We start from the raw sequence: 18,859 nt of genomic DNA on the forward strand, positions 1-18,859 counted from the left end.
TCATCATAAAAGGCGGCAGAAGCAATCAGACCATCGCGACTAAATGAGCTGCTAGCTGATGTGTTCACTGCGTGTCGGTCATTTCAAAGCGTCACGGAATTTCGCAGAGTTTCTGCTTAAAACTGACTTTAGGTTTGATATAAGAGATTTTACTTTAATCATCTGATGGTTAATAATCACATTAATCCATTTGATTGCTTTGGGTGGAGAGACTCTCCGTCTCAGACGTGCTGCTGTGGTGTGCAGATGAAAAGACAGACCGATTTTTAGGGGAGGACTGCTTGGTCTGCGACACCGGTACAAAACTCCACATTAGAGCGGCCACCAAATCCATATTTAATTATAAACCAAATGAATTCACAGTACAAACATATTTTTGCAATAAGGTGGTTAGTGTTCAGGTTTCAGCATGTGCAGATGAGAGGAACTGGATTTATCTCAGTGCACAAACGGGCCACTCCCTCCACAGTCTGTCTGCACATCACGTGCACAAGTGCAACTCTTATGTTTTCTTGCCAATTTAATCATGTTAAAAATAAAGGCTAAAACTGGATTGAAAGGAACAGCTTGGAAAAAAGGAACAGCATGGAAAAATCAATAAGTGAGATATGTTGGAATAAAGCCATTTAAAAACAAAGACCAATAATATATTTTGAGTCAATATTAAAGAGGTTATATTGTGCAAAAATCACTATCAATTTTTAGCATATAAAAACAGCTGGGGTTTTATGTTAAACATCCTTAAAGTTCTATGCTTCTGTACACGTGCATGCAGGAACTGCTGCCATCTCGTGAGCAACACTTCTGTCCAGCACACCTTGTTTTAGAGTTCTGTGTCTCATGTAACACGAGTCCGAATACAGGCTCCTGTATTCTTTGCAGAGTATGCCCACTGAACCAAACTGCCTTCTCTGTGTTATACCCACACGGTCTATCTGAAGGACAGAAAGACACACCCCATATGAATGGAGAGTGGGCGTGGCAAACAGGATGTACTTGCTATTTAAATGAACAGGAACAGTTTCTTAGATGTGTCATATTTGTGTCTAGAAGCTACATTTAGCTAAACAAATGTTTTTTTTAGCTACATAATGACTTGTGGCAACTTTTCAAAAAAGTAGATATGACCCCTTTAAAATAATTATTTAAATTTTTACCTGAGGCCATCAAATATGGCCATCGTGACATAGACTTTGAGTCTGTTTGTCTGTCTGTGCGCAGCCTATGTCCAGTCTTATTACTCCCAGAGTCTTCAAATTAACAGGGAACATTCTTGGGACACAAACCTTGGACAAGTTCAAAGATGGCTAACATTGACCTATTTTAAGAGGTATTTTAAGACGTTAAAAAGTTACATTCTGTTTCAATCTGCTCAGTTGTGTTTTTGAGTGGCGGGCATGACAGCCAATCAGAATCGAGCTGCACTGTGACGTCAATCGCTTGTCTCTTGCTTCATTTTGTGTGTTTAGCTAGCAAGAAATAAACACTTCTAAAACTGAAAACGCTGTTTTTGGAACCTAGTAACACCGCTGACCTTATTTCGCAGGCTTTAGCATGGTGACAGCACAGGCTGGTAGCTAACTGCAAAACTCTGTTTCATTTGTGTGTAAATATATCCTCCTGGTCATATATTATGTAAAAGTTAGCAAGCAATAAACACTTCTAAAACTGAAAACACTGTATATGTAACCTGATAACACCTCTGGAATCATTTACAAGACATTTTGCAGATGTTAGCCTGCGTGCTAACCTCTGCAAACTCAATGCTAACTTCCTATGGAGTTAAATTTGTCTCATTGATACCTGCAAATGCACAGAGGGTGATCTATAAATATGCCTTGATTTGCACAACTTCCACTCTTAAAACATAAATATTGTTTTTGATTGATAGAGGGGCTTTATTAAATATGTAGCTACAAATTGTATGTAAGACAATAGGATCTTAATTAATTAAACAACTGTAAATAATAAAAAAAACACAATGCTCATATGGCTGAGGACTTTTTAGCATTGTGTTATATTAATATAAGTCTAGATCAAATTATTATGCCTTTAAAATATTTAACTGACCCATAAACCTGAATTTGTAAATATAGAATCTTCAAAAGTTCAGATGTTTTAAACTAAATTTTAAGGTATATTCATTCATAATAACTTAAGTGTAAAACAGTGCCCCCTGGCATCATTTCTGATTTGAATAATGGGTGCTGTAAGCAAGGATTCAGGATGTTGGTGTTGACAATTGAACAGTTTTAACACTTGCAGATAGCCAAAAATATTGTGGAGGAATGTGGTTCTCGATATGTTTGCTGGTTAGCAGAAAGGGCGACTTCTCAGTTGTCTCCTCGTTTTGTGGTTGATACAGAAACCACCTTGGTAACACCCGTCGTTACTCCATTCGTGGATGTGACAACGGACATGGGTGTCGTACCGGGAAGGGGCGTCGTCTCTGTCATCACCGGTCCACTGGTACTCATTGAGGTTGGATTACGGGTGGAGATGCTCACGCCTCTTGTGGTCGTTGTGTCAGGGAATGGGACGAATGTTGTGGTCTGATGAGTGATCACCACTTCCTCAGAAGAAGAAGAGTCTGACTCTGCAGAGTTGGACTCTGAAGAGTCGTACTCTGAGATCCACCACGGCCACCACCTATGGCCTCCCAGCCAATCATATCTTGGGTGCTTTTCAGCGATATTGCGACGATGATGCCAAGGTGAACGAATCTGTTGAGGGAATGTGAAATAAAAACAAACATTGCAATGAGATGCACTCAGAGTAGAGAATAAACACCGGATATAAGCAGCGGAGTGCACTGCTAACCTAAAGGTTAGTTTCAATAACTGTTAAGTCACTAACTGAAAATTTCACTGTGATAATGCAAAACCGATCAACCGCTGTAATAGTCCGGTGTCAGAGTGCCAAAAATGGACCTGAGTGGTAACCGGCTGGATTAGGTTGATTCTGATACAGAATTTCACCAGCTTTTCAGTAAGGATATTTTTGTTGTTCTATCAGGAGGCTATCTTGGTGAAAAATCATTCCCTTGGCAACCAAAGTGCCGAAATAAAACAAATTTGTGAAATATAGCAATATATATATATATATATATATATATATATATATATATATATATATATATATATATATATATATATAGGCATGATTTTGTGTCAAAATATACAGTGAGGAAAATAGGTATTTGAACACCCTGCGATTTTGTAAGTTCTCCCACTTAGAAATCATGGAGGGGTCTGAAATTTTCATCTTAGGTGCATGTCCACTGTGAGAGACATAATCTAAAAAACAAAATCCGGAAATCACAATGTATGATTTTTTTAATAATTTATTTGTATGTTACATCAATGTTAATATTTGGTACAGTAGCCTTTGTTTGCAATTACAGAGGTCAAACGTTTCCTGTAGTTTTTCACCAGGTTTGCACACACTGCAGCGGGGATTTTGGTCCACTCCTCCATACAGATCTTCTCTAGATCTTTCAGGTTTGGAGTTTGAGCTCCCTCCAAAGATTTTCTATTGAGTTCAGGTCTGGAGACTGGCCAGGCCACTCCAGGACCTTGAAATGCTTCTTACAGAGCCCCTCCTTAGTTGCCCTGGCTGTGTGTTTGGGGTCATTGTCATGCTGGAAGACCCAGCCATGACCCATCTTCAATGCTCTTACTGAGGGAAGGAGGTTGTTTCCCAAAACAACGCAATACATGACCCCATCCATCCTCCCTTCAATAGGGTGCAGTCATCCTGTCCCCTTTGCAGAAGAACACCCCCAGAGTATGATGTTTCCACCCCCATGCTTCATGGTTGGGATGGTTTTCTTGGGGTTGTTCTCATCCTCTAAACATGGTAAGTGGAGTTGATTCCAAAAAGCTCTATTCTGGTCTCATCTGCCCACATGACCTTCTCCCATGCCTCCTCTGGATCATCCAGATGGTCACTGGTGAACTTCAAACGGGCCTGGACATGTGCTGGCTTGAGCAGGGGGACCTTGCTGCCCTGCAGGATTTTAAACCATGACAGCATCATGTGTTACTAATGTAATCTTTGTGACTGTGGTCCCAGTTCTCTTCAGGTCATTGACCAGGTCTTCCTGTGTAGTTCTGAGCTTTCTCAGAATCATCCTTACCCCACAAAGTGAGATGGAATCCCAGACCGAGGGAGATTGACAGTCATCTTGTGTTTCTTCACTTTCTAATAAATAATCATAACAGTTGTTGTTGTCTTCTACCAAGCTGCTTGCCTGTTGTCCTGTAGTCCATCCCAGTCTTGTGCAGGTCTACAGTTTTGTCCCTGGTGTCCTTAGACAGCTCTTTGGTCTTGGCTATGGTGGACAGGTTGGAGTATGATTGATTGAGTGTGTGAACAGGTGTCTTTTATACAGGTAACAAGTTCAAACAGGTGCAATTAATACAGGTAAAGAGTGCAGAATAAGAGGGCTTCTTAAAGAAGAACTAACAGGTCTGTGAGAGCCAGAATTCTTGCTGGTTGGTAGGGGATCAAATACTTATTTGCAGCAGTAACATACAAATAAATTATTTAAAAAAATCATACATTGTGATTTCAGGATTTTGTTTTTTAGATTATGTCTCTCACAGTGGATGTGCACCTAAGATGAAAATTTCAGACCGCTCCATGATTTCTAAGTGGGAGAACTTACAAAATCGCAGGGTGTTCAAATACTTATTTTCCTCACTGTATGTTACCAGGTGTGGTCGTCGCAATGGAACTATGTGGGTTGAGGTCAGAGGTCAACTTTATTTGCATATGGAACATTTTGTCACAAAATTGACCTTTTGGATCAAGAAGGTGGGTGACATCTCTTGCATTACTTTGCCATCATGTGTCTGGGAAGCACCATATGGAACAGAAACAGCAGTTTATTGTCAGACAGGAGTAAAGGAGCTGGTAAGAAGCTGAAATCAAAGAATTTGAATTTTCTAATGACTCAAAATGACTAATTGACTATCAAAATAGTTATTGATAAATTTAATAGTCCATTAATAAGTGATTAATGGCTTTGCAGTGACATTATATAAGCAAAATATAGAGTTGCTTTTTCTTGATTGGTGTAATCGTTTGTCCTCAGTAACCGCCCCCCCCCCCCCCCGCCCCCACTTCAATAGGAGACATACAAAATGAAATATTGATTTTTTTTTTAGTTGTCATGGTAACAAATTGGAGGAGATGAGTTTATCTCTATCTCTCTATCTGTCTAACTCACTCACTTCATTATTTGACATTATCTATATGATTTCCAAATCATATAGAAATAAGAAATTGAGGATTGGATGTCAATCACTCAATATGATCAATATTTTCTCTAAATATTCAAAAGTCCCTGCTGACAACAAACATGGCAGCAGTGAGGAAACATCCTTACCGGTTTTGCAAAGGATGTGGTCAGAAGGGCGACGATGAGGGCGGATCTCAGAAGCTCCATCTGTGATTGGTTCGTTTCTGTGAATGAGGGAAGCCACAAGCAAAAACATTTATTTACAAACACTTGTTAATTTAATTTAAGACACAAAAGACCAACCACAAAAAACAAAAATAAACCAAAAACCTCCACCATGACCCTGAAGTCCATATGTTCAATAATCGCTGTTGTTGTGTTATAGTCCCACACCGTGCTGTCTGGGTCACAAGTATTTGGACAGTGAGACTGTTTTCTGTCATTTTGTCTTTTTTATGTCGCCACAATGACGACAGAATAAAACAATCAAGATGTGTGTCGTGTCAACTTTGATCTTTGAACTTTGAACTTATTTATTTGGCGCACAACTCGTCAATAAAAAAAACTGATATACAAGACAATTCCACAGTGACATGTGTGACCAAAAAGGGGGTGAGCAGAAGCAACGCTTATAAACGCCCTCTCCATATATACATACATACATATATACACATTACCTATCTTTAATTCAAGAGATTTAAGAAAAAAGAAAAAAATACATTAACCATTTAAGAATTACAGATTACACACAGACACAAAGTAAATGTGAGACACACCACAAAAACCAAAACCACATCAGTGTCCAAATACTAAGGACTAGAACTGGAGCATAAAACAATTAAAGACAGCCAACAGATGAAAAGTGTTGAATTTACCAACCTTCACACGTGTGTTCGTCCTGTCAGTCAGGAGATGTTTGACCTCCCCAGTGGGACTGTCTGCTTATATAAGCAGCCCGGTGGACAGACAGGAAGGACACCGGGACAGAAGATTAAGCAACAACGGGCCTGACGCAGCGGAGAGGAGGTTTCCTGCCCACAAGAGGGATTAAAACATTTATGCAGTCTGAGATATGATTTGATCTCCATCTTGTACTTAAAAAAATGCTTAGTTGCACCACACCTGACAGTGTGGTGCAATCAAATAAAACAACAGGAAAATTCCATTTTGGAAACTGTGTTAGGGTTAGGGTTAGGATTAGCTGCTCACATGATGACGGTGTATGTTGGGATTTGTTTCTGCACACACGTGTGTGTGTGTGTCAGTAAAATAACTACATGAAAGACATACATCTCTCTGTTTTTGGCTGTTCATGACTTTATCATATGACTTCTCTGTGACTTCATTATAAAGTCATTCATACCAATCAATCCCAAATATTTTGTTGATTTAATATATAGACAGGGAAGTGTGGGATGACCATGATGACCGCTCCATGATGACGGCCGAATTTCTTGCGCCTCAGCAACCAATGCGGCGTCTACTCTTCTTTATAATGTCTATTTTCATCTACCGTCGGTTTGTGGCTTTTTACAGCTTTTTATGACAACGGTTTGTGGCTTTTCCCCCACTGGAGAGATTTTTTTTGTGCCATTTCCAGTTTGTGCCTTCGTCCATGGTGAGCCTCATGCCATAGCGCGGCGCTCCACTTGTAATATGAGTTCATAGATAACTGTTGTGAAAGTGTTGTGACACGAACCCACAACAGGGGGCGTTAATGAACGGACAATGGATAAGCCAAAAAGTAACAATTTAATGTTGTGAATCACACAACGACGTACAGACAATAACAATACAGTGACTGTCAATCATACACCAGGTGACGTGTGGGCAGGCTCGACGATAGAAGACGCCTGGAGAGAGAAAAGCCGGATCCACACAGCTTCCACCGCCAACGGAGCTGAAGAACACCGGAGCCGCCAAGCCCTGCGCCCCAGGTGGCCGCTGTCTTCAGCAGTCAGACCCGGTACTGCTGGCAGAGAACAGAGACAGTCCAGATGAGTGTGAGGTCGCACACTCAGTAATCCCACAGTCAGTGTTCAGTAAAGGAGGGAGAACCTCCACCTCCAATCACACACTCGTGCAGCTCCTGTCTAACCACTTATCTGGTTGGGGTGTGAAGCGAAGCCGTCGCTGATCACACGAAACGCCAATCCCACAGATAAGGCAATCACCACAGAAAAACGGCTGCAAAAGAAGTTCAGACTATTACACAATGTTTTTGTTCAGCAGAGAAAATTACCTGATTGGTAGTTGATTTCTCGGCGAGGAGGTGGAGTTGCAGTCCGGCCTTTATGGTGATGGTGATGAGATGAATGAGTGACAGCTGGTGCTGAGGATGAGTGACAGCTGTCACTCCCAGTGGCTCCGGCGCCCTCTCGTGCTTGAAGCCCGCACTCCAAGCAGGGCGCCATCTGGTGGTGGTGGGCCAGCAGTACCTCCTCTTCAGCGGCCCACACAACAGATAACATTTTAATTGGTCACATGACCTTTGATGTTGGATGACCTTGAAAGCACAAACTCAAGGTCAGACCTCAAAATGTTTGAAGCCAATAGGGATGAAATTGTGTGGTTTAGTCAAGAATAAAATGTTGAATATTTGGGCATTGAGCAAATGTAAAGACCACACACAACCACATTTTATCTTATTACTGATAATATGATTACTGATTTTTTTTTTTTTTTAATGATTTGATGTTAAAGGTTTTCTGCAAAAAAACAAAAACAAAAAAAAAACACAGAAATGTCACCTTATGGAAGGTAAAGATGATGTTATGCGCGTGACGTAGACGTTAAGACATCTTCAGTGGAAGGTCTCAGTGCGATCACACTGTGTGTTACTTCACTGCTTATGTTCCTCGTGGTTAAATTCACACAAACACACTTCAGGATGAATCATAAGGAGATAAACAAAGAGAAAATCCGATGAGAGACAGTTAAGCCTGCAGATCAGCACAATCAACACACACATGTGACTTCGTTCCAGAAGAACACCTGGATCTGACGGCACGGAAACACGCCAACAAAATGTGTCTTCTCTTGGGCAACACATCTCCTGGGGTTTTGAAATATTGTTGCAAACACGCTTCCTGGCTGTATTTCTTAACCTGGAACTGACTCAACCTGCATTGTTACTAATTATGGTCATGTGATTTTAAAAGGTGACTCATAGTTGATGAGCAGCAGAGTCACAGTCCTGCAGACAGACTTTCATCAGCATCGTTTCCACACAAAAGCATTCAGACGACAGTGGAAAATTACTATTATATATTTATTTTTTAACTTCGCTTTAAAACGCATGCACTGTAAAACTGCAAAAGTGTCTGTATGAGTCCATTCAATGTCAGTGTTAAATCAAGAAGAGTAAAGTGTTAATTAACACATATAGACACTCTCTAATGTTATTTTAACACTGGCAATTTTACTTTGTCGCACCAAACACTAAGTATTTTAATTATTCACATTTTTTATTTTGAATGAAATATATTTTATTAAATTTTAGTATATATACTGAAACATGAATTGTTATTGTTAGTTTATCACTTTTTGCTTACACAAAAAAGTTGGAAGTTGAATCTAGACCAACGGTTTCGGTGACGAGTGAAGACGACAAACCACAGACCAGTTTCAGACGTAGCACCAAACATTAACACATGTTTAACTTTATTCATTGCATCAGAGGCCTTTAAGTATAACGTTTCAAAGTCAAAAGGACTTCAAGTGAACTATAATCGACAATACATTTTATTTATTCATTTATTGGAAATGTACAGGATTCTGTTTTTGGAAAAAAAAAAACACAAAATAACTGAAAAGTTTTAACCTTAATTAACTGACTGCTGCACTGTTTTTAGACAGCATTATTTCTTATCCCTTCCCCCTAAAACACACACACACACACACACACACACACACACACACACACACACACACACACACACACACACACACACACACACACACACACACCGAGATGAACCACAGAGACAGACTTTATGAGCACAAGTCTTGTTTTTGATGTTTATTCTGTTTCACCAGCTTGTGGTTAGAAAGTGTCAGGCAGCATAAGAAAGAAAGAAAAAAGCTTCTTCCTGTTTCTGACAACTTCGCTCAGGTCTTATTGATTTAAAAAAAAAAACAGGAACAAAAGACAAACTATGATTTATTGACCCTATATGTATGTTGAGAATTATCCAACATTTTGTCAGTATGGACACACTGACTCAGTGTATTTTAAATATTTCAAGATCTCCTGAAAAATAATAATTATATAGATATTTTATTCTCTGTCCTCTTGATATTGTACTTTGATCCAGTTAGGACAAATGTGGTGAAACAACTGAGGGTCAGCCAAGACAGAGTGATTTAACTTTGGGAAAAAAATTTATATACATACGTGTATACAGTAGTGTTCAGAATAATAGTAGTGCTAAGTGACTAAAAAGATTAATCCAGGTTTTGAGTATATTTCTTATTGTTACATGGGAAACAAGGTACCAGTAGATTCAGTAGATTCTCACAAATCCAACAAGACCAAGCATTCATGATATGCACACTCTTAAGTCTATGACAATGGGCTATTAGAAAAAAAAAGTAGAAAAGGGGGTGTTCACAATAATAGTAGTGTGGCATTCAGTCAGTGAGTTCGTCAATTTTGTGGAACAAACAGGTGTGAATCAGGTGTCCCCTATTTAAGGATGAAGCCAGCACCTGTTGAACATACTTTTCTCTTTGAAAGCCTGAGGAAAATGGGACGTTCAAGACATTGTTCAGAAGAACAGCGTAGTTTGATTAAAAAGTTGATTGGAGAAGGGAAAACCTATACACAGGTGCAAAAAATTGTAGGCTGTTCATCTACAATTATCTAAAATGCTTTAAAATGGACAAAAAAAACCAGAGACGCGTGGAAGAAAACAGAAAACAACCATCAAAATGGATAGAAGAATAACCAGAATGGCAAAGGCTCACCCATTGATCAGCTCCAGGATGATCAAAGACAGTCTGGAGTTACCTGTAAGTGCTGTGACAGTTAGAAGATGCCTGTGTGAAGCTAATTTATTTGCAAGAATCCCCCGCAAAGTCCCTCTGTTAAATAAAAGACATGTGCAGAAGTGGTTACAATTTGCCAAAGAACACATCAACTGGCCTAAAGAGAAATGGAGGAATATTTTGTGGACTGATGAGAGTAAAATTGTTCTTTTTGGGTCCAAGGGCCGCAGACAGTTTGTGAGACGACCCCCAAACTCTGAATTCAAGCCACAGTTCACAGTGAAGACAGTGAAGCATGGTGGTGCAAGCATCATGATATGGGCAAGTTTCTCCTACTATGGTGTTGGGCCTATATATATCGCATACCAAGTATCATGGATCAGTTTGGATATGTCAAAATACTTGAAGAGGTCATGTTGCCTTATGCTGAAGAGGACATGCCCTTGAAATGGGTGTTTCAACAAGACAATGACCCCAAGCACACTAGTAAATGTGCAAAATCTTGGTTCCAAACCAACAAAATTAATGCATCACAGATGTGAAGAAATCATGAAAAACTGTGGCTATACAACTAAATACTGGTTTAGTGATTCACAGGATTGCTAAAAAAAGCAGTTTGAACATAACAGTTTTGAGTTTGTAGCGTCAACAGCAGATGCTACTATTATTGTGAACACCCCCTTTTCTACTTTTTTTTACTAATAGCCCAATTTCATAGCCTTAAGAGTGTGCATATCATGAATGCTTGGTCTTGTTGGATTTGTGAGAATCTACTGAATCTACTGGTACCTTGTTTCCAATGTAACAATAAGAAATATACTCAACACCTGGATTAATCTTTTTAGTCACATAGCACTACTATTATTCTGAACACTACTGTATATAGATAGATAGATAGATAGATAGATAGATAGATAGATAGATAGATAGATAGATAGATAGATAGATAGATAGATAGATAGATAGATAGATAGATAGATAGATAGATAGATAGATAGATAGATAGATAGATAGATAGATAGATAGATAGATAGATAGATAGATAGATAGATAGATAGATAGATATGTTGTGTGTTGGGGGGGCGTGGCTGGTTGTGTTGGTGTTCTTTTCTTTTCTTTGCTCTCCAGGTGGCATGAGGGCTGATTTGTCTGTGGAGAAAGTGCTGGCTGAAGAGTCCTCACCCTTATTAGTGTCATGTGGAACACCTGTGGCAGGGGCTCACGTGCGGCCTTGAAGACTTGCAGCTGGAGCAGATAATTGGATGGCGTTCTGCATGTAAGTCATGTGTGATTTGAGCAGAACTGCCGGGAACTCGACCTTGTAACGTTCGTTTGTGAGACGCTGAGGACCGTGCCTGGTTTGACATATCGAGCCCGTGAAGCAGGGAAGGGTGAGGACACATGCTGTCAGCACACGCTAAAGGTAATTAAGTGATTAAGTAATTGTTGATAGTATCTTGGTGTTTTGTTACACAGTAAACTGAGACTGTGAAGAGAATTGTGCAGCTTGCTTCTCACTGCGGTGGCGTGCAGGATAAGTGATCCTCCACTGGTTGTGAGAGGCTGCTCATGTGCATAAAGTTAAAAAGAAACATTGACCTAAGTGTGTTGCTGATAGCGTGTGTTATGCGAAAGATAGAGTTGTATCTGCTGACTCACCTCACCTTCTCTTTACTCCACAGAGAATCGGTTCGTCGTGTCCACCTGGGGGGTGTTTGGCGGTGCTAGTGAGTCCAGGAGCGCCGGGTTTTTATCCTTACGGGCACTGGAGAACGTGTCACTTATCACTCCACCAGAGGGACGTTTTTTTATGTTACTTATCACTCCACCAGAGGGACGTTTTTTTATGTTTTACATTTATAAGCACAGGTGAAAAATAAATTGTTTCTGTTGGGAACCGCCTTCTGGTTATTTGTACCGCTGGGTTCTGTCAGACGCAGGTCCGCTCCTCAACCCGCGTCGACGCATAACAAGATAGATATTTTGAGGAAATAATAAGATATGGGTGGATGCTATGTTCCGCCCGTGTTTGCGTGGTTTTCCTTCAAATGCTGCGGTTTCATCCCACGTTTAAGGACATGCAGGTTCGGTGAATTTAAAACTTTATAATTGCCCAGATGTCCTTTGCAAAAGAAATCTTGATCTCAATAGGACTAACATGGTTATATAAAGGTTAAATAACAAATTAAATACACTTGTATGACTCCACCACTAATATATAATATGAAGTCATATTGTAAAAGGAAATCTTAAAGATGCTTAGGATATCTTACAAATGCCTTTGTTTCATAAAGCTTCATTTCTAGGCCCTTGTATAAAGCCACCAGCTAAACAGTGCTTTATCTGCGTGGAACAACCTTGCGTGCTTGGCCAAGACATTTGTTCCAGACAGTAGTTATCAGCAATGTTGTTATTTTGCTTTCAACTGAAACTGCTAACATTATGCCCCTCTGACCTCAGTGCTTGTAACCACACCCCTGGACCGGGTTATGCTCTCGGAGTTTGCCTGTCTGGCTTTCCTGGGGGGCAGACTGCTACTGTATGGGACCAGTGGGGGACGTCAAGCTTGAATAAATCATCAAAAGACCATCGGGAGACTTAAATTGTTCATTTCACCGTGTCAACATGATAGGGAACATTTTTCCACAACAATAGATCATTTTTCCTAATAGTCATATGACCTTTAACTTTGAGGGACCAATAAAGGTCAAACTAAGGCCATACTTATTTTACTTTAATTAATCACGGTGGAACAAAATTAATCAAGGCAAGACAGAACCATATGATATGGTATCACTACATCAGGAAGAATTAATTTGCATAATGTTGAGTCACATGTCAGGTACAGGTGTTGGACTTACAGAACTGAAAGAGAAGCGTGCAGGCTAAATGTCTGTGTGTGTGTGTGTGTGTGTGTGTGTGTGTGTGTGTGTGTGTGTGTGTGTGTGTGTGTGTGTGTGTGTGTGTGTGTGTGTGTGTGTGTGTGTGTGTGTGTGTGTGTGTGTGTGTGTGCACTAAAAAAAGAGAATGTTTGAACCAACTTTAAAAAGTGTTACAGTTTGTACAAACCTGAATGAATTAAGTTGTTTGAACTTAAGTTTGAAAGTTAAATCAACTCTAACTTACAAACCTAAGTTCACACAACTTAATTCATTCAGGTTTTTACAAATTGTAACACTTTGTTAAGTTGGTTCAAACATTCTCTTTTTTCAGTGTGTGTGTGTGTGTGTGTGTGTGTGTGTGTGTGTGTGTGTGTGTGTGTGTGTGTGTGTGTGTGTGTGTGTGTGTGTGTGTGTGTGGAGACTGTCCATCACTGACAACCACACCTGCTCCTGATTTCCATCATCCATGTAAAAACTCAAAAATAATGTGGAGATATGGTCAGTAAAAACCCTGTTGGAAACTGCCTTTATGACATCATAGAGACAGATTCATTTTCTTGTGACACCTTAATCATATTAACTATAATGCCAGTAATAACCAAAATAACACTGTTGTTCTTTGGCTGCTGTTGTTGACAGTGGTCGTCTTCATTTTTATTTTTTTCTGCTGTTCTTGCCTCCCACACATCAGCACACATTAAACGCCTGACAGGAACTTTTAACTGAATTAATGTCTTTATTCCCAGTCGTGTACTGATTTAGAATGGTGTTTTTCACTGATATTTGACTAAATTCGTCCCATTTTACACAACATTTTTTGTTCTAAGAGTAAAAGTGCCTTCAGAGTATGTTGGAGTTCTCTTTTCCAGATGTTCTTAATGTAAAGGCAGCTCTGCCCTCTGGCTTCCCTCAGTGTAATTATAAAGACACACACACACACACACATATGCAGTACTTTGGGTTTGATAATAATAGCACTGGTTGGAGATTGGAGGATGCGCCCCCTCGCTGTAGCTACTGCTGGACTATTTTTACTGTTTGTGACAAAAAACAAAGCGAGTGTACAAGAACTAAAAAATAAAGTTCATTGCTGTCGTATATCTTTGGTGTGAAGTCTCTCCGGAGGATCCTTGGGCACCGTTGGGCTGAGTTTACCTCAAACAAATGGTTACTAACTGAGAGTCAGATGGGGTTTAATATGTGCGTTGAGGTTAAACATCAGCTATAATATTTTAGCCACATGGCAATTGGAAGAGGTCAAAGACACGCCCACTTGTCACCTGGCTGCAGCAGCTGGATGGTTAATTTTAGGAGGTGGTGATGGACCGTTGGTCTGACTATGTGGCTGCTAATCAGGATTTAGGGAGGTTCCGTGGTGTGGAGGATGTAATGACCAGTGTATGCCCTGAACACATCCCCTGCAGTATGCAGTACAATTTACTTCAACGTACCTTCATTTAGATGTAGGTACTTTATAATCAGGGCTGACTGTAAGTGATTATAGGTGTGCATGGCCTCACGTGCAGTGTCAGCGTACTGATCGTGAATGTCAATAGCCTGAGTGAAAAGTGGAATAAGAGTATGCGTCAGTGACAAGCAGGTAAACCAGGTTGATAAAGTTTCTCATCCTTGTGATCCATTTGTCATTTTTCTGAGGGTTTGCATTAATCCACGCAGGAAAATGGGACTACATGTTCATTGAGCACACATGTGGACTCTGTATAGCATCACACGGATGGATCAAACTGAAGAAGAAGTCAAGGAGGCAAAGGAGGCAACCCCCAACAGGACTAAACCAGACATTCTGGGAACAGCTGATTTGCAGATGATGATAGATGAGTGTAGACTGAAATAGGGATCGTGGACCACATCAGTGTCTGTGGAGTGGTGGTCAAAGTGGGGAGGACTCAAATAGGGAATCACATGTCGAGTCATAATTACAACACGTGCACAAAAAAAGATTTGTGAAACATATGACCAAACTTTACTGAAACATTGCGTACACAATATCTTGACAAAGACTTGTGTGTCAAGGTGAAACCTGGTACACTAAGACCTCAAACATCTTTCTATTGTGTGCATTTCCCTTCTAATTTTGTCCAACGGGGGCAGAGTCCCTGATACTTTATGTATGCAGACAAACTCTTCATGGATTGAGATTAAACTTGTTTCTGTAATTTACACCTTGCGAAGATGTTGGATAACTTTGTGGTTGGGCTTAGCGACACAGGTTCGAGTCCATATTGCCCTTGCGTTTAAGTGGTAGTCTTCATTAAGAACTGTCTGCTCCTGTGTGATGTTATGGAAGGATGATGAAGACTATGAAGACAAATTGTCCCACAAATCTCAAAAACCCAAATGGCATGGGTTCAGTCTTGCTTTGTTTAAATTTGACACTTTATCATATCTTAATTGCCTCCTCTGTCTTTATTTGAACCGGTTGAAATGGAGTCAGCAAATTACCCAAAAGTCAGGCAAAACAAAAATTCTTTTGAAACATTTATGTATTTCACAAAAATAACAATGAAAATGTTAATTCAACAATCACTACATCAATTTTGCACAGTCATTTCAGTTGATATGAATCTCTGGCTTTAGTGCATTAGCCCACTCAAGTCGGTTACGACGACGAACTGGAGTCAGGTCGAGACCCCGATGAGGATGACGAGCATGCAGATGAGCTTCCCTGAGATGGTTTCTGACAGTTTGTGCAGAAATTCTTTGTTTATGCAAACCGATTGTTTCAGCAGCTGTCCGAGTGGCTGGTCTCAGAAGATCTTGGAGGTGAACATGCTGGATGTGGAGGTCCTGGGCTGGTGTGGTTACACGTGGTCTGCGGTTGTGAGGCTGGTTGGATGTACTGCCAAATTCTCTGAAACGCCTTTGGAGACGGCTTATGGTAAAGAAATGAACATTCAATACACGAGCAACAGCTCTGGTTGACATTCCTGCTGTCAGCATGCCAAATGCACGCTCCCTCAAATCTTCGACATCTGTGGCATTGTGCTGTGTGATAAGACTGCACCTTTCAGAGTGGCCTTTTATTGTGGACAGTCTAAGGCACACCTGTGCACTAATCATGGTGTCTAATCAGCATCTTGATATGGCACACCTGTGAGGTGGGATGGATTATCTCAGCAAAGGAGAAGTGCTCACTATCACAGATTTAGACTGGTTTGTGAACAATATTTGAGGGAAATGGTGATATTGTGTATGTGGAAAAAGTTTTAGATCTTTGAGTTCATCTCATACAAAATGGGAGCAAAACCAAAAGTGTTGCGTTTATATTTTTGTTGAGTATATTTACCAAAAAATTAAAAAGTAAAAAATCATAATTCTTCTTTACATAAATATCAGGTAAATCACCTCTAAACACATTTAACACATTTAACTCAGATTTAACACGTGACATTGGCAGGCACACTTCAACTCATTAGCTAACAGCTAATTAGCAAAGCTAACTTTTTTGTTTGCAGATTACCTATGAGCTATGAAAACTAGCAAAGCAATAAATTCCACTAAATTTAGTTCTGTTAATTGTGAATCTTGTAAAAAAATAAAATAAAATTAATGAAATGTAACGGGGTGGTACGGTGACTTAGTGGTTAGCACTGTTTCCTCATAGCGAGGTCATGGAATCACTTCCCACCTGGGATTTGAATGTTCTCTTGCATGTTCACGTGGGTTCCCTCCAGGTGCTCTAGTGTCCTCCCACCTCTGAAGACATGCAGGTTTGGTGAACTGGAAACATTAAATTGACCGTAGGTGCGAACGTGCTACACAACCAAATTAAAATCTGTTCAAAAATCAGTGGGCTACCTGTGGATCGATCTTTTCAGGAAGCCCATGGCAAGAGTATGCTTAGATTAGACAGGAAAATTTCTGCGGACTCCTTACATGTCTTATATAGAGAATACCACCTTATGCCTTCAGGCAGACATTTCAGAGTCCTCTTTCAAATGTATTAGATTTAAACACTCTTTTGTATACCAGTCAATCCTGCTTTTGAACCAACTATAAATCCAGTGCAATATTAACCCAGGGGTATTCTTTGTAGTCTAGGTTATGTTGTCTGCCCTGTTTGTCTTGGGGATCTGCACATGTACTTGTGTATTGATCTAGTGTGAATACTATGGGTACAGTGAGGAAAATAAATATTTGAACACCCTGCGGTTTTGCAAGTTCTCCCACTTAGAAATCATGGAGGGGTCTGAAATTTTCATCTTAGGTGCATGTCCACTGTGAGAGACATAATCTAAAAAAATATCTGGAAATCACAATGTCTGATTTTTTTAATTATTTGTATGTTACTGCTGCAAATAAGTATTTGTTCCCCTACCAACCAGCAAGAATTCTGGCTCTCACAAACCTGTTATTTTTTCTTTAAGAAGCCCTCTTATTCTGCACTCTTTACCTGTATTAATTAATTGCAACCTGTTTGTGTTGGGAAAGTGTAGTGACACGGACCCACAACAGGGGGCGTAAATGAACGGACAATGGAAGGAGACAAATTATAACACTTTACTGTTGTGAATGTCACAACCAAACACAGCAGATTCAGAATGTGCAACAGTCAATTAATAAAGGTGTCGTGTGGGCAGGCTCGACGATAGGAGACGCCCGTCTGGAAACGAACCGGAACCACACGATTTCCACCGCCACCTGAACCCGAGGAATACTGGAGCCGCCAAGTCCCGGAGTCCCCAGGTGGCCACCTTCCCGGCGTGTCGGATCTGGTACTGCTGGCAGAAAGCAAAAGACAGTCAAAGGGTGGGTGTGTGAACACCCAGTAACAATGGTGGGAATGCCACCTCCACCTCTAACTCAACACGTTGCAGCGGTCTCAGATGAAAAGGAGCGCCGTCTTGCACAGCCTCCGTAAAAACGACCGGTTCTCCTGCAAACACTCACAATAACAGATTTATAAATCACAAAAGGCTGAGAGTATTACCTCCAGATGAAGATGATATCTCGGCAGTTTGGTGGAGGTGTCTTCCTGCTTTTATACCAGATGTGATGATTAGTGACAGCTGTCACGGATGATGGGTGACAGCTGTCACCACGGCTTGTTCCTGAGGCGGCAGCGCCCTCTCGTGCCTGAAGCCCGCACTTCAGGCAGGGCGCCTTCTGGTGGTGGGCCAGCAGTACCTCCTCTTCAGCGGCCCACACAACAGGACCCCCCCCCTCAACGGGCGCCTCCTGGCGCCCGACCAGGCTTGTCCGGGTGGCGATGATAGAAATCGGCCAGGAGGGCCGGGTCCAGGATGAAGCTCCTCTTCACCCAGGAGCGTTCTTCGGGTCCATACCCCTCCCAGTCCACCAAATACTGGAAACCCCGGCCCATTCGACGGACGTCCAAGAGCCGGCGAACTGTCCAAGCCAGCTCCCCATCGATAATACGCGCAGGAGGCGGCGCTAGACCGGGTGCACAGAGGGGCGAGGTGTGATGCGGTTTTATCCTGGAGACATGAAAGACCGGATGGATCCGCAGTGAGGCCGGGAGTTGGAGCCTCACTGCGGTAGGACTGAGGACCTTGAGGATGGGGAAGGGTCCAATGAATCGGTCTTTCAACTTGGGGGACTCGACCTGGAGTGGAATGTCCTTGGTGGAAAGCCACACCTCCTGCCCGGGCTGGTAAGTGGGGGCCGGGGACCGTCGATGGTCTGCATGGGCTTTAGCCCTCATCCGGGCCCTCAACAAGGCCGAACAGGCGGTGCGCCACACCCGACGGCATCTCCGCAG

The 18,859-nt window shown here is 41.2% G+C and overlaps 1 protein-coding gene across 2 annotated transcripts; it reads right to left on the reverse strand.

The window, feature by feature from the left end:
* Nucleotides 1-1,898: 1,898 nt before the first annotated feature.
* On the reverse strand, nt 1,899-6,290 carry LOC117529573 (mucin-5AC-like). 2 transcript variants are annotated; one of them, XM_034192398.1, is made up of 3 exons: nt 6,121-6,290; nt 5,393-5,469; nt 1,899-2,723 (listed from the first exon to the last, which is right to left on the reverse strand). In XM_034192398.1, the coding sequence occupies exons 2-3, from the start codon at nt 5,450-5,452 to the stop codon at nt 2,334-2,336; spliced, it is 450 nt and encodes a 149-aa protein (XP_034048289.1). In that variant the 5' UTR covers nt 5,453-5,469; nt 6,121-6,290; the 3' UTR covers nt 1,899-2,333. The 2 variants fall into 2 exon arrangements, with proteins under 2 accessions (XP_034048289.1, XP_034048287.1); XM_034192396.1 differs by having other exon boundaries at nt 6,125-6,288.
* Between the last annotated feature and the right edge of the window lie 12,569 nt (nt 6,291-18,859).

The sequence above is a fragment of the Thalassophryne amazonica genome, chromosome 17, assembly GCF_902500255.1.
Source record: "Thalassophryne amazonica chromosome 17, fThaAma1.1, whole genome shotgun sequence".
Taxonomy (NCBI): Eukaryota; Metazoa; Chordata; class Actinopteri; order Batrachoidiformes; family Batrachoididae; genus Thalassophryne; species Thalassophryne amazonica.

Coding starts and splice junctions, on each gene's coding strand:
- LOC117529573 (XM_034192398.1), bottom strand. CDS start 5,452: ATGGAGCTTCTGAGATCCGCCCTCATCGTCGCCCTTCTGACCACATCC. Junction 2,724..5,392: donor CCACATCCTTTGCAAAACCG/GTAAGGATGTTT, acceptor TTCCCTCAACAG/ATTCGTTCACCTTGGCATCA.